The 27613-nt window shown below is 44.6% G+C and overlaps 1 protein-coding gene across 1 annotated transcript in view; it reads left to right on the top strand.

Annotated features, from left to right (window-relative positions):
• Positions 1-26305, top strand: part of RORC (RAR related orphan receptor C) — a 327095-nt gene extending 300790 nt beyond the window's left edge. The window contains exons 8-10 of the mRNA XM_078671266.1: positions 2049-2159; positions 4404-4513; positions 25585-26305. Of these exons, the coding sequence (XP_078527392.1) occupies positions 2049-2159; positions 4404-4513; positions 25585-25788 (425 nt within the window). The 3' untranslated portion in view covers positions 25789-26305. The remainder of the gene's footprint in view (positions 1-2048; positions 2160-4403; positions 4514-25584) is intronic.
• The last annotated feature ends 1308 nt before the right edge of the window (positions 26306-27613 follow it).

The raw sequence follows: 27613 nt of genomic DNA, 5'->3' as shown, positions 1-27613 counted from the left end.
ATCCATTGTCTCCCACTCCGCCCACCACTACTCCCACACATCAGCTGCCACTAGATATTTTGCATTCCTTTCAGTGGTCACCAGAATGTGTCCTGGAGGTACTACAGTTTGTAGTCAGATGACTAGATCTGAACATTAGTCTGTAAGGACAAGGTCTTCTTGACATTAACCTGATCCTCAGCAGTGAATAATGTACTGCAAGAATGCCCTAACACAGCACCTTACCGTTCAGTTTGGACTGGACTGTTCCCAGAGGAGCAAGACTGGTTTGACTGTGACTGATATCAGCCTAGAATGGCATCTTTCTTTGACAGCTTTAGAAAGAAAGGATTGTGATCTTTTGTCAGGAATAGATCAGTTTTACAGACAGGGTGCCCATTCTAAACCAAATGCCCTCTCTCTGTTTTTGAAATAATAATAATAAAGTAATTTAGAACATTGGAATGTTGGGAGCTCCATTGAAAACAATGGAGTGCTCTGGGCTTATAATGGCTGGTATAAGCCTGGAGCTCCAACATTCCAATGCTTCTTTGTTCACAGCTCTGACTGTGAACAAAGGCTTCAGGGAGCCTGAGGGGATTCTAATCCCCTCACGCCCCCATAAGGCGTTGTTTTTTTTTGTTAGAACATTCTGCCCTCTAGTGGCAGAATGTTCTAATAGCCTTATAGCCCTTTGTAGCTGGGCTATACCGGCTATTAAAGTCCCACTCCCTTGTTAAAGACCCGAGCCGAAAGGTCCTTTAAATTAGCCTTATAGCCCGCCGTAGAGGGCTATACCGGCTATTAAAGGCCCTCTCCAGCGTTAAAGGCCCCGAGCCGAAGGCGAGGGCCTTTAACAAGGGAGAGGGACTTTAATAGCGGTATAGCCCATCTACGAAGGGCTATAAGGCTATTAGAACATTCTGTCACTAGAGGACAGAATGTTCTAACAAAAAAAATAAAGTCTTGTGGGAGCGTGAGGGGATTGGAATCCCCTCAGGTTCCTTGAAGCCTTTGTTCACAGCCAGACCTGTGAACAAAGAAACATTGGAATGTTGGAGCTCCAGGCTTACCAGCTATTATAAGCCCAGGGCACTCCATTGTTTTCAATGGAGCTCCCAACATTCCAATGTTCTAATAGCCGGTATAGCCCTCTATGGCGGGCTATAAGGCTATATTATAAAGCACCTAGCTACTCCTGAAAGGAGTGTCCCAGCGCTAAAGGTCAGAAGCAACTGAAGTGAAGCAGACACAGAGACAACCTATCTAAAAGCCAAATGTTGAGATTTTTCAGAAACAAAGATTCTGATGGGAAAATGTTAATATAATCTGCTTAAAGGACTTACAGCTGTTTATTTCATAGATATCAAGAAAAAAGAAAAGACACTTAAAAGCTAAACCACAGAATAACTCAAAAGGGAAAAAGCACAAGGTCCACCTAATGATCTCTGGTTAGGATGATCTGTGGGCTAAAATACACCAAAGGATCTGGGCATTTGCGGGACATAATCACTGGCATAGCAAGGGGGTGGGGGGCAATCTGCACCGGGCGGCATGAGTTTTGGGGCGGCGGCCTCTCCCTACCCCGCACTAACCTGCAGCCGACACGGGGCTGCCGCAGCAGGAATCACTCCCCTTAGAAACGGCCACCGCAGGGCGAGAAACGCAGGGGCCACAACAGGCAGCCGCAGGTCTAGCTACGCCACTGGACATAATGATTACCAGCTACATGGTTAGTGGTCTTAAAGAGCAGTATTTAATTCATATTTAGTGTATTGATGAATGAAATGGCCTCTCCCCAGTTTTATTTATTTTCTAAACATAACTTAACAACAATTATCATATTTTAATCTGTCGCGGGATGCCTTTGAGGCCACAGGAATAGTATTATTGTTCAGAATAATACTGTAGTAACAGTTTTTATGTTAAAAAAAATATTAAAAATATTAATTTTAAAATTGCTGTTTTTTATTTCTTTGTTTTATATAAGATGAAACGGCGACGTACCTTTTATTTGGTCCACACTTATAAGTCAATCCTGACCCATTTGATGTATGTTCTTTATGCAGGGTGTGGTGATCTCATCAACGCCTTCTTCGCCTTCTCGCAAAACATGTGCACACTGGGCCTGCTGGAGCCGGAACTCGCCCTCTTCTCTGCACTGGTGCTCGTTGACTCTAGTAAGGATGGCTGCATATAAACATGTCGGTTTCCAAAAGTGGTTCCGTGAAGGCTAATGAAGGGAAAAAGTAGTTAGCCATCGGAGCTGCCAATAAAAACAATCTGCTATCACCTCAGGACATTCTTTATACAGCTGAAGATGGGTACTCTGGGTAACCCCTTTATTGGTGGAGATGGTAAAGACAGGGGGGCAGATTTACAAGCTCCCTGCGCCACCAGTACGTCTCTTTTTGGGACGTACTGGTGGCTCATTTTACTGCTCCATATTTACAAGGACAGGAAAAGCCACCCTGTGTGACTTTTCCTGTCCTTGTAATATGGGCCCTTTTACATGCAGCACTTTGCGTGGAAGGGGCGTTCCATGGGTGTTGCTGTGGGTGTTCCCACGCAACACCCACGGAACCAGACACATGTCCAGATTTACGAGGAATCGTAAATCTGGAAATGTGTGTGAATGCAGGGGAGGCGTAAGGAGGCGCAGCGAGGAGAAATGTTTTCATTTCTCCTCGTTTTTTTCCTCTTTCAATGCGTGCTGCATTCTACAGCATGCATTGAAAGAGGAAAATGCCTGTAGTGATTGTTTTGTCCAGGAAGGTGCCCCTTCCTGCACAAAAACAATCTCCCCACGACGCAGGCATCCTTGCACCATGGTGCAAGGGTGCCTGTGCCGGCAAATGGCTGCGATTTGTGTGCCAGCGCAGGGGGAAGCACAGAGATGCCACATAATGTTGTAAATATTTCGCATCTCTGTGCTTTGAAAGTGACACAGTGCGGCGCAGAAAAGGGCTTGCGGAATGCACAGAGTCACTTTCATTGCAAATCTGCCCGGGCTATTTTATTTTTGTATTGTTATAAAGCATACTTAACCACATGCTATCAGTGCGGTGTTCATCTGGACTAAAAAATATTTAGCAACATCGAGACAAGTGATGACCTCCTGACATAGAGGAAGAGGAAAGAAATCCAAGGGTGTTGAGGCGGAACAGAATAGAGGTAAGTAAGAGCAAAGGCTGGAGAAACTGGTAGGGAGACAAAAAAGTAGTGAGGTCACTAAAGAAAGAGGAGAAAACAAAGATGGTAAAGTAAAAAGAGCTGTAAGGAGATGCAAGGCGCGAATACAAGGATTATTTTAGAGTAAACTCAAAATGCAATAGGCAGTGTAAGACAGAAAAGAAAAGTGTTGCTATATGAAGTTGAGCCAAAGCAGTCAGTGATGACTTCTTTTGCATGTGTCAGCTGTCATGGCTGATCTTCTTGCAGCCAATCACGGTAAGCAGAAGTTCTATAGGTTAATGATGAAGGGAAATGGTGTCACAGTAGGAGGTGATAGTATAGTTTTGCAGCCACCACTTGAGACTTGCCTGTGAAATCACCTTGCTTTCCTGTGGCCTGTAGAATCCACTATATAGGAGGATATTGGGTACTTAACAACATACAGGCTGATGCATAACAACTTTTCCAACACAAAAAGTTATTAGGTAAACATAATAATGTCATTTTGATCCCCGTCGTCAAAATTAACAAAAATCAAATCTGAACTAAGAAACTTATCAAGTTATTACAGAAAACATCTGTGAATTCGTATATCTGTCCAGCTATAAAAAAGAGTTTGCTCAGGAACGACCATACTGTGCAAAAATGTAAGAAGATAATAAATAGACAGAAAACTACCAGTAAGTTATTAAAGCACATTTGAGATCATACCTAGAATTGAAAATAACAAGAAATGTTTAGAAAGGCTCAGGTGAGGAGTTCCTCCCATGTCATAGGCACCAAATTCCATGGAAGAATTTCAGAAGTCTGTTTGTGAGGAGTAAGGGACGGGGTAATGTTGGTGTCTGGAAGCAGAGCACTAATAAAATGTTGCTAGGATGAAAATACTTCAGGAAGTTCTGCTTCTTTTACCTTCTCAACACTCAACACCCTATTCTATCGTCCCTTTGTGTCTTCACTCTCTCAAATGCAGATTCTTTTGTTTTTGATCAACTCTTCCTCTTTGTGTTTAATCTTTATCTTCCCGCAATTGACCCCCCAATTCTACTCCTACTATAGTGCCTTCCTACTACTTATTTTGTTCTCATATGTCCTTGTCTGTCTGCATTACACCTTCATCTTTGATGCATCTATTTTTATTCCCTCATTTTCAATCTCATTTCAACTGTTCTTTCCATTAGTCCCCTTTTTCCTACTTTTCAAAGGCTGCCTGCTGTTCTCATTTGTATTCTCTTTCGCGACTCAACCAGGTCTACCATGGCTGCAAGAAAAGGATAAGGTCGAACAGCTGCAGAAAAACTTGGAACTAGCCTTGAAGCATCTAATGAGGAAGAGCCATAGAGAAGGGATCTTAGTGAAGGTCAGTAGGTCTACAGAACAGTTTTATCCCAATAAAAAGTTGTACCATAGCGCTGATATGCTGTACAAAAGTACCATACTCGAATATCTGATTTTGTAGAAAAAAGCTACCTAAAAGTTTAGAATGTGACCATAATAGAAACTAGTCTAAAAACAATACAGCCAAATTGGGGGCTTGGTAGTAATCAAGATATGCTCACGCTTGTGAAGCTCCGGCAGTTGTGGCCCACATCTACCCGGACTCTCCGACCATCACTGCTCCTATTCCCTCCCTCGCTGCTTGATGGCCCTCCTGATAACAGCAAGGTACTGACTGCAGGCTTTTCTGTGCCTGGAGCCCCTTTTGAATATTTCTGCGGAGCTGGGCAGTCTGGCATAGCCCATAAAGCCACACGTTGACAGGGGCTAGGGGTGACCTGAGGCAGGGACTACCCAGTCCTGCAGATGCCGCGGGCCATCCTTAGGGTGACCAACCATCCCTAAATTTCACGGACCGTCCGTTATTTTAGTATGATGTCTATAAGGTGTCCGTAATTTGGGGTCCCCATACAAAAATCAAATAGGGGAATTTCAGGTAGATATGCAAGAGGACCCGTGAGTTTAAAAGTTTACACTCAGGGCCTCTCACACTTATCTTTTAATCTGTAGACAGAGGCTGCCTGCAGCAGCCCATCCTGGGCCTCTCCAAGACTGTGGACTGGCCCATTGTTATTCTGAGACTGCAGACGATTATCACAGATAGAATGACAGTGGGCCCTATTATAGTGACAGCATGTGGTGTGCCTCCTCCTGCACAAATCTTGATTGCAGAAAGAGCCTGATGTCTCTTTGCAAAGCTGCGAGCATACTGAAAAACTGTGAAGTGCACGATTGGCTCAACCTTATATAAACTTATTTGGACTTGTACTTATTTTTGTTGTCTATTTACCTATATACTATTGTGCAACCTCCTCTGATATGTCTGTAAAACGTATGTTTGCTCCCAAATTTTTGTCCTGAATTTGGACCCTTTGCCCTGAATTTTTACACTGGCCGTCCTGATTTTGCACCCATGCCAGTTGTTCACTCTAGCCGTCCTCGCCTGTCAGTTGCATAACAGAGGAACATGCCGGAGTTGGGACTGGAAGCCGCCCTCCTCACCTGCTGACCCGCCATTGCTTCCACTTACAGCTTGGCGACTGGCGAGCAGTCGCGGCGGCCTCCTGGTCTAGGACTCCCTGCTTCGTGGCCATGTTGGCCCGTGAGTGGGATGCCCTGCGGGGCCTGCTGCCATGCGGCCTGATCTGCCTGCCTCATCCTTGCAGAGTGCGGCCCGCTGACGCTCCCCACGTAGCACTCCGTGCTACAACATCGGACCCCTTCCCAAGGCCAGCACTGTACAACTCGCTGCTTTTCAGATGCCGGTCACTTTGGCCTCCTGTCACAGCTGCTATGTTGAAAGAAGGATTCATTGGCATTACTACATGAGGACTTGTTGCCCTGACTTCTAGGCCCTAGATTGTCTGGCATGGTATTCAGGAGAGGGACCAGACCCCATGCTGCTGAGGAATCTGTGTCTCTTCTGCATTACTGCCTGCTTCCCACCTCCGAGTGGCAGCCTGCATCTCACTTGAGCTACGGTGCTCCTTTTCAGCTGCCAGGAAATGTCAGAACTGGGCGCTATACTCTGTGCTGCCCCGTGTTCTGCTACTGACACCCACATCACCCCAGTTTTCCTCCTTGCTGTACTTTCTTTGCCGGTGCGCCTAATTGGCGCGGGGGCTGGACAACCTGAAAAGGCAGAGAGACCTTCCTTCCACTATCCTATCCATCATGTCCTTTATACAACGCCTTGCTCCCCAGCCTGCATGGCGCCCTATCCTGGTCCCTTCTTGCAATGGGCCGCTCCGACCCCAGTCAGCGCGAACTGCTCTTTGAGCAAACCAAACCAGCGAGACACCAGGGCTCACACTTGGAGACAGACAATCCTCCAGATCATGAGTCCAGTGCCGATGCAATCAGTGGCACGACCGCCGTCATGGCGGAGCTTAGGGCTGGGTTTCATTCCATAGATGCCTGCATTGACACACTCACAAATTGCATCGATCGTACGGGGGAGTGCTTGGACCACCAGAATGACAGAATCAACAGCATGAAAGAACAAATTTCGGGGTTGGAGGATGGTGCTACCACCACATTGAAATGTCTTGAAAAAACTGGAACATACTCTGAAGACAGTGGCCATCAAAGATGAGGACATGGAGTGAAGGTCCCGCGGGAACAATATCAACATCTCTGGCATAGAAGAAACTTCGAATATGGGATGCCCTGATGCATTTGTTGAGCAGCTACATACATAACTGATCACAATAAAAAATCTTCACCTTTGCAGGAGCATCCCCACATCTGATCATATCGTGCCTCCTCAGCTACACTACCCTCCGCCTAGCCGCAAGCATGAGCCCCTACACTACCAGGGCTCTTCTATCTCCCTCTACCCAGATTTCACCATCATAGTTCAAAAGGTCAGTCAAGATTCAGTGATGCCAAGAACTCACTACACAAGATTGGCGGTTGACTTTTGCAAACAATATGCCTAGAGATCCTCCCCTTCCAGACGCAGCACCTCAGAACGCTCTGACTCACCGGCCACTGCCGCACAGCCCCCCCAGACTGAATCGGACATCCGCACATCTCTTCCCTTCTGGGTTACTGGCCTCCTCCTCCCACCAGGGAGGACCTGGCCTGGCCTGGCTGTTCGGGCTGGACTGGTCCCATTGGGCACAGGGTCAAGACTGATTTGCATATAGCTGGGTCCAAACTGGAATGGCATGGTGAGCAAAAAAACGATGAATTTAGGCCCAGATCTCTGTACTGGGGTGAATGTATGACATTGTTCTGCATTTTGTCAATCAATTGCTCTTTTTGCACTCCTCCTCCCACCCCCAGGAGAGTGGATTTTGTGATGCCTACCGGTCATCATTGTCTCCCCATCCTTACTGCTTTATAATGTTGTTTCCATGTGGTTGATTCTTTTTCCCAGTTACATGTATCCTTTCTCCAAGTGGACCACACACTTTGCTGTGACTTCACCTCTCCCCAGTGGTGTATACCAAATTAGTTTTAGCTGAGTTGTTCAGATTTATGTTTTAATTTCAGGGAATGGCTGGATGTTTTTTTGTCTGCTGGGGCTGAAAGGTGGTGGTAGTGGGGGTTTTCTCCTTGTTTGCATTTTGTTTGTTGCAGAAAATCCATCAGGTACACCATGTGTTTTCAATCACATGGCATGGTTTCCTCAAAGTCCCCATTCTCCATGCCTGTTCCAAAGGGCCTTTTGAGGGTGATAGACATCCCCTTCCTTACATGGAACATTTGTGGTATTAACAATCCCTGTAAGGGCAAGCAAGTCCTCTCCTATCTGTCCCTCCACAGTGCGAAAATAGTTTTTCTTCAAGAAACTCACCTCCCACCTCGAGCCTCCCTGCCATAAGTGACTGCCTGGAGCAGTTCATATTCCCGGGAGATCTGTATTCTCATACATAAAAGTGTCCCCTTTTCATTGCACACTAGTCATACAGACCCTGATGGGCAATATCTGATACTATCTGGCATCCTTGCTGACAAACATACGCCATTCATTAACATATGTGCCCAAACACTGATGCCGCTAAATTTTTCCAAGCTCTCTATTCTCATATGGGAGGTACTGAGGCGGGGCTGGCTGTTTTAGGTAGGGACTTTAACATTATACTGCATCCTACCATCAACTCCACAAGCTGAGTAGTAAACCCCACGTGCAGGAGTGCTCCGCCATATGGTGGATGAATATGCCCTCCATGACATCTGGCACACTCGATATCCCTCCATTCCTGGTTATACCTTCTACTCCACCTCTCATGATATTTGGATGTAGCTGAACTACTGGCTTCTTTATGCCAATGCCACACTCTAGGCCACCAAGATAAAACTTCTACTGCATACCTTATACCCTGGGACGCTTTTAAGTCGTACATTTGCGAAGAGTGCATATCTAAGCATGTTGGCATCCTGCGTATAATACACTCATATCTAGAACGGATACAAACAGAAATAAACCAAGCTGCCTCCCAATCAGGTGGAACCCCCCCAGCTGCATAGACGCTCAATCTTCCTAACTGGATTTCGCAAACTGGCCAACCGAGAGCTTGCATATATGGAGAAACACACCATGGCTCGCCGCTATAGCGAGGGGGAGTGTCCCGGCCACACATTAGCACGACTACTACATCCCAACCTCTTTAGTAGATATGTCACTGAGTTACATACAGGCTCTGGGAACCCCATCCCTGACAATGAGAGTGTGCTATTATGGACAACTCTACACATCCTGTCTGTATTATACCAGAGATCCCACCTTACTTGGCGGAAATTGCCTAGGTGTGGCTCACTGCTGGCCAGTGAACTAACAACATGCGATGAAGTGATTCAGGCAATTGATGCTCTAGATGGGTCCAAGTCCCCTGGCCTTGATGGCCCAATGGGAGCACTTTATAAAGCTTTTAAGCAACAACTAGTACCACACCTCTTAGCCATGTACACTGAATCCTTGGACATGAGCTCTTTGCCACCCTCTTTGCGCGAAGCGGTGCTCACGCTCCTTTTGAAACCCGACAAGAACCCTCATGTGTGTATATCCTATTGTCCATTATCCCTTCCTAATTTTGACAATAAGATCTTGGTTCAAAATTCTCGCTATCAGAGTGTTCCTACCAATGGAACAAATTATTTCTACCGTTCAGTCAGTTCAGTCCAGTTTCGTCCCCCATATGGCCACTTCCCTCCATCTTCTGACTATTTGCACAAGATTTCCCCCACAACTCCCTCGGTGGTCGCTCTCTTGGATGACGAGAAAGCATTCTACCCGCTGAGGTGGCTCTTCTTGAGAGAAAACTTGACCAAACCCGACCTCTCCAACGGTTTAATCTCCTTAGTTATGCTTTTATATTCTTCTCCGAAAGGGCACCTCGGGATCAATGGCATCCTAATGGAGACCTTCTCTATCACCAGAGGGATCAGGAAGGTCTGCCCCCATACCCCCTCCTATTCCTCATTAGAATTGACCCACTAGTCTGCCATCTTCAAGAGCACACATACAACGTGCGTTCAACTTACCCAATGTCCCCTCCTCATCTCAATGTATTCGGATGACTTCTTGTTTACAACACCCCCCCCCCCCTTGTTACTTACAGAAATAAAGCAATTGGGTAACCTGTCGGGTCTCCAGATCAATTGGACAAAATCTGAACTCTTTCCCCTTACAGACAACTCTTGTCCCATTTCCATTGAGTATCCCTCAACCTGGAACACGGATAGCACTAAATACGTTGGTATACACCTTCATCGAGACAAGGATCAGACACTTCATCTAAACTATGGCCCGGCCATGGATGGCCTTACAACCCAGGTAGAACACTGGATTAAACACCCTCTCTCCACGGCGGGACGAGTGTCAATAATCAAAATGGTGGTATTCCCCTGTTTTCTTTATCTCTTTCTAAACATCCCTATCCCACTTACTAAAAACGTTTCTGCTACTTTGTACCCCTGCTACCTTTCAGAAATGCCTCTGCTTGGTAGGTTTCCCTAGATGGCCGCCAAGCCCAGGACCAAAAAACGCAGGTGACTCCCTTGCAAAAGCAGGTTGTTTTGTTATTGTTAATATTGATATCTCCACAGTACATTTTTAGCCATTTCCTGTTGTGGACACTAGGTCTCCCCACACAAGTAAGTTACCATTTTTATTGGAAGACTTGGGGGAATGCTGGGTGGGTGAAAGTTTGTGGCTCCCCACAGATTCCAGGACCTTCCATCACAGAAAATGAGAGAAATTTGTTTTTTAGACAAATGTTGAGGTGTGCAAGGGATTCTGGGTAACAGAACCTGGTGAGAGCCACACAAGTCACCCCATCCTGGATTTCCGTGGATGTATAATTTTCAAAAATGCACAGGTTTGCTAGGTTTCCCTGGGTGATGGCTGAGCTACAGTCCAAAATCCACAGCTAGGTACATAGCAAATAAGAGTCAGTTTTCAGTGGAAAAATGTGATTTGTCCATGCTGCGTTTTGGGCCGTTTCCTGGCATGGGCACAAGTGAGGTACCATTTTTATTGGAAGATTTATGCGATTGCTGGATGGAAGGAAGTGTGGCTCCACTCAGATTCCAGAGCTTTCCATCACAGAAATGTGAGGAAAATGTGTTTTTAGACACATTTTGAGGTTTGCAAGGGATTCTGGGTAACAGAACCTGGTGAGAACCACACAAGTCTTCCCAACCTGGATTCCCCTGGGTGTCTGATTTAAAAAAAATAACAGGTTAGCAAGGTTTCCCTAGGTGTAGGATGAGCTATGGCCCAGAATCCACAACAAGGCAATTTGCAAAAAAAGAGTCAGTTTTTCAGTGAAAAAATGCATTATATGTTCTTGTCGCATTTTGGGTCATTTCCTGTTGCGGGTACCAGACCTACCCACACAAGTGAGGTACCATTTTTATTGGGAGACTTAGGGAAACACAGAATAGTAGAACAAGGGTTATTACCAATTGTCTTTCTATGCATTTCTGCCTTACAAATATAAGACAGTGGGTAAAAAATAAGTCATTTTCAGAGATGTGAAAATAACCACTGCTTCTAAACTCCATATGTTGTTCCCATTTCGGAAATATATAGTTTTCCTTGATACCTGTTTATCACTCTTTATATTTTACCAAATGAATTGCTGCATACCTGGCACACAATGAAAAACCACTGCAAGGTGCAACTCAGTTATTGGCCCTGGGTACCTCTGATTCTTGGTGAGCCTACAAGTCCTATATATCCCAGCATCAGAAGGGTCCAGCGAATATAATTAAATATTGATTTAAAAAATCTGCCATAGTTAGAAGTTACAGTGGAAACCCTAGGCATACACTGCTGTTTTTTTCAATCCAATTTCAATATTTTTTTTATTTCACCTGTTATTTTCTATAGGAAAACCTTGAAGGATCTACATAAATGACCCCTTGCTGTATTTAGAATTCTGACTATTTTCAGAAATGTATAGCTTTCTGGAATCCATTATTGGTTTCAACCTCCTTCCACTAACTGGAAGTAGGTTGAACGCACAAAAAATAGGAAAAATTGGCCCAATAAAATTCCAAAACTGTGTAGAAATTTTATTTTTCTGACTAAAGTCTGCCTTTTCCTGAAAGTTGGGAAGATGGTGATTTTAGCACCAAAAACCCTTTGTTGATACCATTTACAGGGAAAAACAGACACTTTCTTCTTCAGCACGTTTTTACAATTTTTGCCCCAAAAACCCCAAAATGTAGCTGTATTTTGAATAATTTCTCGGTCTCCTCCAGGGGAATCCACAAACCCTTGGTATCTTCAGAATCCTCAGGATGTTGAAAGAAAAGTATGCACATTTGGCATTGATACCTTATGTAGACAGAAAGTTATGAGAGCCTAAGCACAAACTTAGCCAATTAGGCAAAAAAAGACTGGGAGGGGTGCAGTTGGGAGAGACAGGCCTCGCAGCTAGGGGGTTAATGTGTTCAGTTGACACTAATGGTTGTAACACACATTTTATAAACTCCACAATGAGTTTTAAAGTTAGCAGGCGAGACCTCCGATACATACAGTCACAACATTCAGTGGTGGGTATCACCTATAGCATAGGAAAGTTATGCCAGCAACGGTTACAGCATTCCACCTTATCTGCAATTAAAGAACATCTTTCTCTCCTTTCTGATGACATGGATTTACAAGATTTTTAGTTGAGATCTAAGTCACCATGTTCTAAACGGTTCATATATGCCATTTACAAACAACTTTGGAAAATTTCTCAGCAAGAAGCTGCTGAACGCTTAAGACAAATTCTCTAAGGTTGAACGGTGACAAAACAGAGGTCCTGGTCTTTGGCAAAGACCAGGACATGTGGTCAGGTGAATGGTGGTCTCCATCTTTAGGCAACTGCCCCACTCCCACACAATCTGCTAGGAATCTAGGGGTCATTTTTGACACTCAGCTATCTATGGAAGCCCAGGTCTATAAAACTGTGGCCACCTGCTGGGGGGTCATTAGGACTCTGAAAAGAATCCTTCACTATCTCTCCCCGCAGGCACGCAAGCAGGTTGTGATCACTCTTGTTGGCTCAAGGCTTGATTATTGTAACTCACTGTATGCCGGAGCCAACAAGGGCTTTCTACAGCGCTTGCAGGTCGTACAGAATGCGGCGGCACGATTTGTCTTGGCCCTGCCCTGGTTGTCCTCAGCGACCATGGCAAGGAAGAGTCTTCATTGGCTCCCCATCATCTCGAGAGTATCTTTTAAACTACTCTGCCTTACATATCGTGCCCTCATGGCCGGCCCAGCTGATGCGCTTGGATCCCGGCTTACTCGATATGTTCCGAGTAGATGCCTACGCTCCTTAGAGCTTAATCAACTGGTAGTTCCGCGCTCCAGGAAGGTTAGATGGGGAAGTAAGGCCTTTCCCATCTTGGCACCCCAATTATGGAACTCACTTCCCCTTGAGATTAAATCACAACCCTCACTGGATCTCTTTAGGAAGTCTCTGAAAACGGGGTGCTTTGTTAATGCGTACCAGTAAGCTCTACCCATCTTGTGCCTCAGCTAGTTTGGTGTTAGGCGCCTTGACGCCCATGGGGCTAAGTCGCGCATGTGTAAATCCCGCTTCATTCATTCATTCACAGGATTAAATTAGTAAAAAACATTGGCTGTTGTGGATAATGGCTCAACTACATTGTTGACTCACATTTTATTCTTTGAATAAAGTTATATCATCTGCATTCAATATAATACAGAATGACATGTCTCTCCTCCAGTACGGGCAAAGTCAGCTGAGATTGATTATGCAACTGAGTTCGACATAGCAGGTTTTAATATCGAACCGTGTGCCATGGAAATATCTGAACGCCACCAAACTGTTTTTGCCTTACAGTTTAACATGCACACAAATATTGAAGCTTATGTTGTCCAGATACACAGTCCTACTTAATTTGTAGGAACTGTATAACAAGAACAGTCAGACTTTACTAGAGGAACATATGTTAAGCATTTAGAGTACCAACATGGATGATAAATAATTGACACAACTCGAAAGAAATTCAACACCAATTTCAAAATAAATCAGTTTTTATATAAATTTAGACACCAAAACGAAGACAACTGGATGAGTATAACTGGAGTTTTGGGTTTTTAATGGAAAAATAAATCACTGCATTTCACTCTTGTAAAACATTAACATTGCAGTCGATGGGGAAAACCACTATGGACAATCAGTCACTTGCATCTCGATTTCATTGGATCCACTGGGTGGTAAGGTGATGCGGGTCCCAGGACCAGGGTCCGACAGGCAGTTGAATTTTACCTGTCTTGTAGGGCCCGGGTGCTGAGTTGTCCTGGCTGTCCCTGGTACTGAAAGGGAGCCTCAAGTGTTTCTAGTTTTACCACTTAGACGCTACTGGTAAGTAAAAGGGTGCAAAAATTCGATAACAGGGCCACGGAGGCATCGGTTTGAAGATGCTGCAGGTTCCCTCGTGGCACAGTGTCGAACAAAGGTAGTGGTAGCTGGACTGGCCACCAAGCAGCCTTGGCAGCGGCAAGCTCAGCCTTGGGTTGCTATGCACTAAACCATTTACCTCTGGGCGATCTCTCGGCAGGCCCGATGGAGAGTGATTCTTTAGTTCCATGGCCGTATTTTTCCTGCGGGCTGCAGGGGACGAGTACCTCTAGTCTAAGGGAGTTCTGATGCTGCGTTTGGCTTTCATAGGGTTTCCTCTTTCATTTGGAACTGGTCTCTGGTCCACAGCAAGTTACTGTGCCTTTGCTTTGTACCTTGCAGGTCCTGAAGTTGCATACTCTGGACTCTATTCTGACACTTTTAAAAATGACAGAACCCTTTTTCGGCTGTACAGACCAAGTAGCCCATCCTTAGGGTGTGGCTAGCCTTCTGGCAGTGTAGCAGATTAGTTATCACGCCTGCCCAGATTGCAAATGTGGGTGGGGAGGGGCTTGTTTTTTTCCTTCTCTGGGAGAAAGCATAATTTTATATAAGAGGAAGTGGGAGCTTTGAAGCTCACTGCCTTGGGTCAAGGAAGGAGGCAACACCTCACGCCCAGGCAAGCCTTTGTTTTTGAGTTCACACCTCTTGGCAGGGGGGTCAGATTCCAGGCTTGGAGGCAGCAGCTGTAAGCTGTCAGCCAGGGCACAGGAAATGCTAGTGCAACAAAGTGAGCAGCCTTTAAGGTAGCCACATGGGTGCATGTCACAATAAATCTGACTTTGGAAAAAGGTTGGGTTTGATGAGACCAGTTATTTGATACTAAAATGACACATTTCAGCCGGACCATAATACAGCTGGCAAATTTGGGGTGCCCAGGTGCCAGCCAATGTTAGCATATGGCCCCTTAAACACCTATAGTAGCCCCTAATGGAAGAAGGTTACTATAGGGATATTTAAGCTTGCACTTATATGTCCAAGTTGCTAATATAATGCACCCTGCCTCCTGGGCTCAGAAGGCCTACCTTAGAGGTGACTGATATATTAAAAATAGTACTGTGACTTTGCCTCTCATGGTGAGGGCAAAGTCGAGTTTGAGCAGTTTGCACTGCTCCTGCAGTCTGCAATGGCAGTCCTGCTGTCATTTGTTTACTTGGGTCACTTAAAGTGGCACAATCAGTTCTTCTGGCCCCGGTGGCCACTTAAACTCCTATGCCCTGTTAACCATTGGTACCACTTACCAGGGACTTAAAAGGGGGTTAAAGTCTTTGCTAATTGCGGTTGCCAATTCACATTCTCATGTTCAGGGATAGAGCACTGGCACTGATGCTTGGTTAGCAGGTCTCACTGCAGTTTCAGAGTCAAAACCATCAGCATTGGAGAAGAAAAGTGTGGGGGTGAACATACAAAAAGGGCACTTTCCTACACTTCCCAATAAAGAAATAATGCCAGCATGAATCCTTTGTGAATGGATGTAATGTCTACCTGACTGAACAAACATTAAGTGAAACAATGGGATTCTACTTCACAGGAGAGTTACTAAACAAAATAAGTGAAAACTGGACCTTGTCAGTATACACATTTCAAGCTCCTCGAGTGAGACCTGCTTTCTGATGCATGAAACACTTTGAAACAAGTTACATGTATGTGCCACTAGAGCAAGCAGTAGTAGCATGAGAAGAGCGACTAGATCCATGAGAATACATCAAGCATTTGTACTGCAATGCAGTTACCGATTGTGAGACAAGCCATAAATGAAGATTTTCCAGTTCCAAAGATAATCAAAAGAGGGAGTAAGAAGTCAGACGAGTGACACCACTCTGCTTCCAAATCTAGAACATCAAATAATTAAAATAGGGAGTGGAACCACTAAAGTTATCCTTCCTATCCCTAAGGAATCCATATAATGGATCTTATGGACTCTCACCCACTTGGGTTTCCCCTCCTGGCCTGCTTCATCGAGTCCACATTCAAAGCACCTAACATGCTTGGATGGGCTAAACCTCCGCACAAATGGGGGGAGGGCACTTCTAAGGATAGATATCCTGTTGGAGATCGGTGGTACTGTTTACATCATGCACCATCTGGCAAATCTTTGCATCAGGGGCAGTACTAGGGTTAGATAAACAAACATTTGCAATGCAATAGGTCTCGCATTAGGAAAGTTTAAGCTATTGGTCTTGTAAATGACAATTTTTTTATTTATGTGTTGGTTTTGAAAATAGCAAAATTAATAGCTTTGTCATGTACAATGCCAATACGTTTAAATTTTGAAAATGTGACACCTATAGCATTTGTAATGCAACATGTTTTGTATTTACGTGACTTAGATGTATTGATATTACAAATAACAATCGTTTTTAATTTTTTTAAATAAGTAATACTTAAATAAAAGTTATTGTAATGTATAATGGCAATAGCTTAAGCTTTTGTAATTAACTTTTGTGAAGATTATGTTCAGTGTATTTTACTGGGAGGAAAATCTAAGAACAGAAGTGTAATATTAACATCTTTTTGTGACATTTGTAATTAAGTTTGAAACATTGAGAGAACATATTTGAACCAGTTGTTGTTGAATGGTTGCACAGATTGATGCTGTGGTGGCACTTAGTGATGTTGGGGATGGCAACGAGTGATGCTGTGTCGTTCAGTGAAGCTGTGGTAGCGCATAGTGATGTTGTGGTGCCCCTGAGTGATGCTGTGGTGGTGTGATAGATAGATAGAGTTAGGGTGATAGATAGATAGAGTGAGGGCGATAGATAGATAGAGTGAGTGTGATCGATCGATGGAGTGATGGCAATAGAGTGAGTGAGATAGATGGACAGAGCGAGGGCGATAGATAGACAGATAGATATAGTGAGGGCGATAGATAGCTAGAGGGCGAAAGATAGATAGATAGAGGGCGATAGAGAGAGAGGGGTGTAGAGAGAGAGGGGTGTAGAGAGAGGGGTGTAGAGACAGGGGAGTAGAGAGAGGGGTGTAGCAAGAGGGGTGTAGCAAGAGGGGTGTAGTGAGAGGAGGTAGCGAGAGGGGTGTAGCGAGAGGGGTGTAGCAATAGGGGTGTAGAGAGAGGGGTGTAGAGAGAGGGGTGTAGAGAGAGGGGTGCAGAGAGGGGGGTGTGAGAGGGGAGTGTAGAGAGGAGGGTGTAGAGAGGGTGTGTAGAGAGAGAGGGGTGTAGAGAGAGGGGTGTAGAGAGAGAGGGGTGTAGAGAGAGGGGTGTAGAGAGAGGGTTGTAGAAAGAAGGGTGTAGACAGAGGGGTGTAGAAAGAGGGGTGTAGAGAGAGGGGTTTAGAGAGAGGGGTGTAGAGAGAGTGGGGTAGCGAGAGAGAGGGGTGTAGAGAGAGGGGTGTAGAGAGAGGGGTGTAGAGAGAGGGGTGTGGAGAGAGGGGGTAGAGAGAGAGGGGTGTAGAGAGAGGGGGGCTTAGAGAGAGGGGGGCTTAGAGAGAGGGGGTGTAGCGAGAGGGGGGTGTAGCGAGAGGGGGGTGTAGCGAGAGGGGTGTAGCGAGAGGGGTGTAGCGAGAGGGGTGTATCGAGAGAGGGGTGTAGCGAGAGAGATGGGTGTAGAGAGAGATGGGTGTAGAGAGAGATGGGTGTAGAGAGGGGGGTGTAGAGAGAATAAGAAAATGCAACGTGGAATGGCAGTCCAACGCTAATAAAGTAAAAATTTGTGACATAAAGTAGATTAAAAGCTACATTTTGTAAACAGTATTTCTGAATAGTTGTACATTATTAGGCAAAACAGATGTAGTAATATCTTAGAACATGGCTGCCAGGAGTTATAAATGGTGTATTTTACTGGTCTGTCTTTTTTCGTGCTCATATTTGAAATACATGTGAAATGCATCTGCAGCATCATCTTGAAAAGTGTCTTTTTATGCACATAAAAAACTGCTTTTAAAGCGGAAATAAAGCGTGCAGCTGTACATAAGTCACACATAAGCAAACTGGAATCTAGGCAGCTATGGAAGAAAGAGTTTAGACAGGTGGGGGAAGGAAGACGAGAGGGAAGAGGAGGAAGGGAGGGGGTAGATAGATGGAGGGCACAAAAGAGAAGCCGAGACTGGAAATGTGTTAAATGGGGGAAGAGACAAGCGAGAGGAAAAGAAATGCAGACAACGTGACAATGGGAGAGTTGAGATACGCAGATGGCGTGGAAATGAAAACATTTGCAAGGAGAGTTTAATTTGAATGGGCGTCAGAAGCACACAAAAAAAAAGACGCTGCAAGGCAAAGAGAGAAAGGGCCGCGGGGCAGATAGAGGAAAGAAGAAACGGGTAAAAGAGGGAAAGAGGAGCGCAAGCAAGGCAGCAAACTGTATGGCAGAAGTCAGCAACTGCTGTCACCAGTGCTTCATACAGACAGCTGTGCCCTAGTAAAATGGCACTGTAGTCAGCCCGTTCTTTGTCGATTTTCTTATATTTTCATAAGTTATCCTGGGAAGCATGCAACACCCAACATGTTCTGTCGTTTACACCGGAAACAAAAATGTACTCAGCTACATTCCTAATCACTCCACTGTTTCTAGGTCGCCCAGGTTATTCTGAAATTGGCAATAAAGGCAAAGCTGGACTTGCGGTAAACTGTAACTCACAGTGGCATCCATTCGGAATTGACATTTCACATACAAGTACATTTCAAACACTGAAAAGTAAACACATAAGCAAACTGGAATCTAGGCAGCTATGGAAGAAAGAGTTTAGACAGGTGGGGAAGGAGCGGGGAGGAAGACGATAGGGAAGAGGAGGAAGGGAGAGAGGTAGATAGATGGAGGGCACAAGAGAGAAGCCGAGACTGGAAATGAGTGAAATGGGGGAGGAGGCAAGCGAGAGGAAAAGAAATGCAGACAACATGACATTGGGACAGTTGAGATACGCAGATGGCATGGAAATGAAAACATTTACAAGGAGAGTTTAATTTGAACGGGCGCCAGAAGCACAAAAAACAAGAACCAGAATGTCTCCTCTTCCCTGGGAGGTGATTGATGATCCTGATAATTTTTAGTCTAAAAATATAATCTACTTCTCAATTACTGGCTGCACAGAGGTCTCTGAGCCCCGTGGAGTGCTCCCAGAACTGCAGCACAGTGACCAGCTGGAGGGGCTGCTAATGCCGTTAGCACGTCTTTGGAACGGCTCTGAGAGAGAGCTCGCGCCTGTGGAGGGCTGGAGGGAGAAGGGAGGGTGAAAGGGCAAAAGGGCAGAGTAGAGGGGCTGAGGGGGAGGGAGGAAGAAAGTGTTGGCGTATCAGGGCGGTCAAGCAAGGGTTGTATAAAAGAAGAGAGAGAGGGGAAAGGAAGTAGAGATGACATGGACAAGAAAGAGAAGACAAATAAAGTGATAGACGCTGATAGAAAGTGAGGCGCACAGCCGGGTATCTAGATGAAGCCAGTGAGAGGAAGTGCAGATGTCCCCTGGAGAAATATAATCATAGAATTAGACAGACTGAGAGCTCGGAGCGAGAGGGAGAAAGTGTGAAAATGCATTGATGGTGGAAGTGACGCACTTAGATAAACAGAGGAAAACTCGACAGAGGTAACAGAGAACAGTTGGCCTAATTTCACCCAATGCACAGGGTTCACAGAACGTTAGGGCTGGGAAGCAGTTTAAGGATTCGTGTTTAATGTAGGCAAATGTAGAGTCTCAGATAATCGATTTAATGTGGAAGCGATGCTCACATCACTACGAGCACATCAAGGGCCAGCTGTATCTGTGAAAAGTAAGCGAAAATGCTCTGATTTGTAAAGTGAGTGCTGAATCTACTTCTCAATTACTGGCTGCGCAGAGGTCTCTTGAGCCCCGTGGAGTGCTCCCAGAACTGCAGCACAGTGACCCGCTGGAGGGGCTGCTAATGCCGTTAGCACGTCTTTGGAACGGCTCTGAGAGAGAGCTGGCGCCTGTGGAGGACTGGAGGGAGAAGGGAGGGTGAAAGGGCGAAAAGGCAGAGCAGAGAAGCTGAGGGGGAGGGAGGAAGAAAGTGTTGGCGCATCAGGGCGGTCAAGCAAGGGTTGTATAAAATAAGAGAGAGAGGGGAAAGGAAGTAGAGATGACATGGACAAGAAAGAGAAGACAAATAAACTGATAGACGCTGATAGAAAGTGAGACGCACAGCCGGGTATCTAGATGAAGCTGGTGAGAGGAAGTGCAGATGACCCCTGGAGAAATATAGACATAGAATTAGACAGACTGAGAGCTCGGAGCGAGAGGGAGAAAGTGTGAAAATGCATTGATGGTGGAAGTGACGCACTTAGATAAAACGGCCGTGAAATGAAATTAAAAGCGGCTGGGAAATGCATTCGACATTGTGGGGGCGGGGGGCGCATTCCTTTGAAGTGAAGCTCTCAGCATAATGAGCTAGAGCTAAAGTGAAATACGGCCGTGGGCAGCAACAGCAGGGGTGAATTAGGGGGGAGGAGAAGTGAGGCCGAGCGCGCGCTGGGGAAACTTCACGCTTGAATGCCTGAGGCCGAGCGCACGCTGGGGAAGCTTCAGATGCCTGTGGGAGGGAGGCTGATGGGTTTGATGTGGACGCGCGTTCCGCACGAGTGCACCACATGAACTGGACGCAATCCGCAATGGTTTCAGAGCTTGGTTTGCCCACTATACTCTCGTCTATTTATCCCTGCGGGATATAATAGTCGAGACCTAAAAACAAACATGATACTAAAAGGGATGGTATTAGAACACCCGAAGCAAGTAAATGGTTGCCTTGATCCTACTCGACTTCATCACAGTGTTCGACACCATCTCCCACCGCACCATTACTGCCAGTCTCCACGACGCCAGCATACAGGGAACTGCCCTCGACTGGATCCGCTCCTCCTCACCGACAGAACCCGAAGAATCAGACTGCCACCCTTCCTCCCCGAACCCACGGAAATCAACTGCGGAGTACCACAAGGATCGTCGCTCAGCCCCATGCTCTTCAACATCTACATGTCCCCCCTCGCCGCCATCGTCAGACAGCATGGACTCAGCATAGTATCCTAAGCCAACGACACCCAGCTCATCCTCTCCCTCACCAAAGACCCCATCACCACCAGACTCAACTTCCTGGAAGAAATGATGAGCGTTGCATCCTGGATGAGCAGCAGCTGTCAGAAGCTCAACTCGGAGAAGACAGCGGTCCTCGTCCTCAGACCCTCTGCATGGGACAACACCTGGTGGCCCACGGCCCTCGCAGCCCTCCCACCCCCACAGACCACGCCTGAAACCTCAGCATCGTACTCGACTCCTCCCTCTCCATGACCCGACAGGTCAACACCGTCGCCTCCAGCTGCTTCCGAACCCTCCGCATTCTCCGAAAGACCTTCAACTGGATCCCCCCCGAATCAAGGAAAACCTTCACCCACGCACTAATAACCAGCAAACTGGGATACGGAAATGCCCTCTATACCGGGATCAACAAGTCCCTGCTCCGCAAACTACAGACCATACAGAACACCGCAGCCAGACTCATCCTCGGCATCCCTCAACACGAACACATCACCCAACACCTACAGAACCTCCACTGGCTCCTCGTTGAGAAGGGAATAACTTTCAAGATACTCACCCACCCCTACAAATGCCTCCACAACACCGGACCCCAATACCTCAACGAGAGAATCTCCTTCCACATACCCAAGAGACACCTCCGATCCGCCGGCCACGCCCTCGCCAAAACCGTGAGCATCAGCTGAGCCAGAAGAGGTGGAAGTCTTCTCCTACATCATGGCCAAGAACTGAACGGTCTCCCAATCGACATCAAACGCACCCCCTCCCCGAACATCTTCAGGAAGACACTCAAGAACTGGCTCTTCAGCTGAACGGAGTTGCTCCCTCCACCAGCACCTTGAGACCCTCACGGGTGAGTAGCGCGCTTTACAATTCCCTGATTGATTGATTGATTGATTGGTTATCATTTTTAAGCCATCTCAGTCCAGACGGGGTCTAATGGCTTTCATCAGGACCATAAAAATGTAATACAGATCCCTTAATTCACTATCCTACACTGGGATGTGAAACCTATGATAGGCAGTTAACACACATCTGAAGGTGTGGGAATGCACACACACATTCACACTACTCTTTTATTAATACACTCCTACATTTCAAAATTTGTGATGAGTACCTGCAAAAATATAAGTGAAACATGGGTAAAAAATGTATTCTGGAATTCATATAGCACTCCTATATGTTACGAATGGCAAAAGAAATCCTTGCAAGAAATCCTCATTGCCCCCATGAATACCTTTTTACTTGGGCTTTCACTGGGCCCATAGGTGGAATTGGAGGAGGACCAACCCTGTACTCAAACGCTGTTAGCACAGGAGAAAAAGTAAGTGATTGCTTAACCCTTTTCCAATAAAAGAAAACAAGTCGAAACAAAGATGCCACCTCCCAAGAAAAAAACATGCTTCCTCAGGGGTTCTGGTCCTGCCATTTCACCTAGCAATATCTCCAAGCCCTGCATATTGTCAGGCGTAGGGCACGTCTCAGCTTTTGAAGACTCCAAAAACCCATGGTGCTCAGAAAATGTCACCACCTCTGGAAGTGATAGTAGTTGATCACTGCACTCCCCGAGGGCGCCCACCCCGAACATATGCAGACGTCACATCCAGCATGCATTTGCACGCTTTGTGGTCATCCTCATCTTTATGCCCTCATTCTGGGCTCTCAGTGTATTTTCTATAGTTGGTCCTCATAACCCAGGATTTTCCAGTTCCAACAGCACTTATGCCATCATGATAGATGGAGGCTCTGATGAAAGTTGGACAACTGACAGTATCTGCAATTGTAGTTGTTCTGCAAAATGCACAAGCTTCATCTTCAACATTGAAAAGGTCAACGATGTTAAGATGTCAGATCCAATTGGTGCTGTTCTGCAAGTTATAACAACTTTAAGTTCTTCATTATCACCAATGGCACCATTTTCGCCTTTGATTTCGACTTCTTCATTTTGTAAGACTTTTGACAACACTGCAATCATTATCTGGAAAAAAATGATGAGACTGCGCCGAAATGTAAGAAGATTTGCTCTCTTTCATGTTCCTTGATAAAGAAATCACCACACCCATAAAAATGATATGTTTTTAATTAAGACAAATTGCATCTTCCACGACTTTTTCTTTTCACTTTTTAACAGTTGTACCCAGCTGCAATAGCCAAGATAAAATGTAATTGCATAACATCTTTCATTTATCATTATGCATATATAGAAATATATTAATTGCATATACTTTGTTCTCATTCAGGAAATGTTATAATTTTATCAGGTTTTTGTCCTTTTTGGAATTCCCCTTTCTGAATTAAATATGACAGTAACTAGAGTAAGAGTCATACTATAAAATGCACATGTATTCATGCTATTGACATTGCAACATGGTAATCACGCCTGCTTGAATATATTCATGTTATTTCATATCAATCAAATCCTCTGTTCCTATGATTGTTTTGAATGATGGAGAAAGTTTATTTGAAGCTGATAATTTCACTTTTAATTTTTTGTTTTTAACCAAAAAGCAGGCTTCTGTGAATACAAGTAGGTGAGACTTTGGCAAGGCCTTTTCTGCTAATTGTGTATTCTGATGAACGGGCATGTTATCTAAACTAAGAACAGGATTAGAAAACAGGGGAATTGCAAGCCAGGGACTCAAGATAAAGATCATACAGAATATATCACCTTCCTTTGCTGAAGGCAACTGGGAGGCAAACCCAGCCTTCTCTCTGAGGGCTTATGGGTCTTCATTTCAACGCAGATGATGAATAGCAGGCTTTGCTGTTTCACTAAGTATCTTGCGCCTTGAGTCCTCACAGGTTAGTAGTCGCGCTATATAAGATTACTGATTGATTGATTGATAAGCATTGGTTCAATTGTTCAGAGAAGGTAGGCAAGTGAAAATCATCTTGGAAACTTAATATTAACCTCCTTTTTTTTGGCCCTAAGAGACGTTTAGTTAACCAAAGAGATGAGGGTGGGGTTGAATATATCAATATAAAAGAATGTTATACCTTTACGAATATATTACAATAAAATGTATCGTTCACTCCAATGGCAAATGTTCCCGCCGCTCTTCTGTTGATCTTTATAATAGTTACTATTTATATTGTATTTACTAGGGTGAGTTTAAAAATACATCTTTGAACTATAGCCCCGGTTTCCTAGTTCTCTTGAGCGTCTCTTTCCATTATGAATGACAGCTTGAATTACACAAATTGCCAATGTGATATCTCATAGTATTGATCATTACCTAAAATGCATCCAATATGCATGGTGCTCATTGGGTTGTGGGGTGGTTGCAGTTCAACTGGCTTTCTGTCTAGGGTTGGTACGTTGACAAAGTCCTTAGTACCATGACACACTTATTCTTATCCATCATATTGTACACACTTGACCTGGAGCTACCAAGAACTCTACTGGAGTAGGATAAAGTTACTTTTATGTCAGCTGACTTAGCCTTTGGAAGGCTTACCCTGCCATTGTAGGTCCAGGAAGTACCATGACAGAGGTCTGGAAACACGCTTCGCGGCAGTCTTACAGGGAATAATAATCACAGGAACACCCAAGGCACCAAGTGCTTAGTCACTACACTGATCTTCTGTGTCTTCTGATGAAATTGATGGGCTCCAATTAGACATGTTCCAGGCAACTATCACATAGACATAGCCACTGTGGATAGGTGTGGGCATATGGTGGCCAAATTCCAAGGTAAAAATGGAGAAGCTTACAGGGTAGCGTTTTACCCGGCACTTGACAACAGCTTTCATAGATAACCTAACGAAAGCAAGTGTTTACCCTCCAGATATTGTAGCAGGACAGCAGCACCCTTCACCAATCGGTAAAATGTGGAAAATATCAAATGAGGACAGTGACAAACAAAGAAAACAAAATGCATTGTTTACCTACTCATGCGCATGGTTGGAAATCTGTTCCTTCAAAAAAGTTGACAAATATTTGTTAATTTCATTCTATATGTTGTTGATAAAAAAAAAGCATGCAGATGATAACTAACCAACCAACGCAGGGATGTGATCCTCAGCTGAAATGTTTGATTGAATTGATTCACTTAGATGACTCATTATGAGCTCGGATAATACTGGGCTTCTAGTCATTAAAAGTGGACTTTTTCCTCAAGCCAGAGAAGGTCTTACACAGCAGTCACGAGGAACAGTAAGTTTTAAAGGCCTTATGAAAAGCCAAATGGCACAGGTCCTCTGAAGATGCATTGGGAGGGAGATCCTGAGATGCAGCTTGTCATTTGCAGTAGGTCCAGACACTACAAAAGTTACCAGTCACAAAAATAATAAATCAATCAATCAAGTAGTACTTGTAAAGCACGGCTACTCGTCCCGGGGATATCCAGGCGCTGTGCTTCGGTGTCAGTTAGTCAAAGCCTTTTCATTTGGTAGGACACTCCATAACATACATGAGAGTGTGACTCTGTTTACTAATCTATCGGCATTTAAAAGATGTTTATTTATCTCAATGTAAAGTGCATTTTTATGTGTTATGCTGCAGATAACTGGAGTAAAGTACGTACAGCACATAACTACTTTTCTTTATCTTTTAATATTACAAACAGCTACCGCCAAAGGGAAAGATAAGGAGTTTGTGCATCCACCACATGGAGAAACTGCAGCATTTCCAGCAGATGTACCCGATCATTGTGCATGCAGTATTCCCACCGCTATACAAAGAGCTATTCACCATCGACTACTATGAGCACGAGCCATGCCGAGTAGCTGCACCTCTTCCTGTCTCATTCAGATATAATTCTCCACTGTGACTTGAACTCTTCCTGTGTAACACAGGTGTACCAATTTAACAGGGCTCAACTTCTTTTCTTACATGTTATGGGTCACCTTTTTCATGTTGATTACAGAAACAAGCCTCTATAAGACTGAGCATTTTCTTACAGTCTGTGTGATATGGGGCGTCATATAGAGGAGGGCGGTAGATGTCCCTGCTGCATCCTGGCGATTGCCCAGATCATTTAGAGGTCGAGAGAAAGTATTTTTTTAATGATAACCAAATTGCGGCCAGCTCTGCCACAGGGCAAAATGTCTGCATGGGCACAACAGCATAGCAGTGGTCATCCTGATTATTCTGGCCCCACCAACACCATTCCCGCCACCATCCATTCTGCTTCGGCATGTCTTGCCAACAGTGCAGTCCTGGACAGATGTGCCCGCCACATGTTCAGAAAAAACCTCCCAGCACATTGAGGATGTTAGTTATGTTTTTCAAAGATGCACTCCCCGCTTCGATCTGTATGTCTTCTTAATAAAAAGCTATAGCATGGATACCTACCATCAATGTTGTAATGCCCCTGAAGAAGCTCACAGGGGGTGCCTCAGGGACGAAATGAATACCCGCTTCAGCCAGACTGTAAATTTGGCAAGGCCAGCTGGCACAAGCCGGGCAGAGACGATGCCTCTTCTGCACTAGCGGTATGATTGCAGGGCTACCAGACAGTAAATGAGCCCCTTAATTTCTTCTTTTTGCCAACATATACATCAGCTTTGTGGTAATCTGGCATATGCAACCAGTTAACTTACATGTAAAATTCCTGTCTTGCTCTGTAGCATTACAGGCACACATTTTTTAATTGAAGCCTTTATTGTCAGCCATCAGCTTAACATTCCTGATTTTTTTTTGTGCTCAATCTGACTTTTTTATATGATTTATTTATTTTCAGAATTTAATGTAGCATGAAAAGAAACCTATTGTGGGCATCAGAAAGCTTCGTACAGGACTTATATTCAGATAAACAGTAGATAAAATAAAACAATGAAAAGTGTGCAAAAGCTATTGATCTGAATCTATTAGCCTGTTGAAAGTTAGAAATAAAGAAGTTCTATATTTCCAGTGACCAAAAAGTTATCATTATAACTTTTCACCTTTTTCTGAAAAACTATTCCTGTGAGCTGCACAGTATACCAGTGCCACTAGACAATGTACATTGATAACTTACATGAAGACGGTGGTACATCAAACCTGACCTTAAACTAAGGCAGTGAGCATTAAATAATACAAGCCAAGTTAGTGCTGCTGAATGAATCCGTGGTGATTGAAATAGAACATATAGCACACAACTGCAAACAAAGGAGAGACACTCTAGACCATGAGGTGGTATCCCCATCAAAAGTGACTGGACAAAAGCAGCCATGTTCAACTGTTGAAAGACCATTGTGAGATTAAAATTAATTAAATGTTTTAATAGGAATTATTGATAGTGTAGAGGTGTAATCACAAATATAATCTACGCATACAGCAGTACCAAGGTCAGAAAAGAAGGATGAACATATTCAAAATGAGTAAAAACGATAACAATAATGAATGAAAGAAAGGATTAGATACAAATGACCCTTGGAACACAATACTTTAATAAGCAACAGCTACTCCACCTCCTGACTTGAGCACATGGTCAACACAGTAAACCTAAATACTGATCATCACAAAAAAACACAAAAGAAGACAGCAATGGACAACACTGAAATTTGTTTTCTCTTCTCAATAAGGCATTAGGATGTAAATTACTAATGATCTGGCTTCTTGCAGCATACACCCAGTGGTTAGGAAGTTTACGTTTTAGGCCTGGGACTGGGAGC

This window comes from Lissotriton helveticus, chromosome 12 (genome assembly GCF_964261635.1).
Source record: "Lissotriton helveticus chromosome 12, aLisHel1.1, whole genome shotgun sequence".
Classification (NCBI taxonomy): Eukaryota; Metazoa; Chordata; class Amphibia; order Caudata; family Salamandridae; genus Lissotriton; species Lissotriton helveticus.
This window is presented reverse-complemented; position numbering and strand designations above follow the sequence as displayed.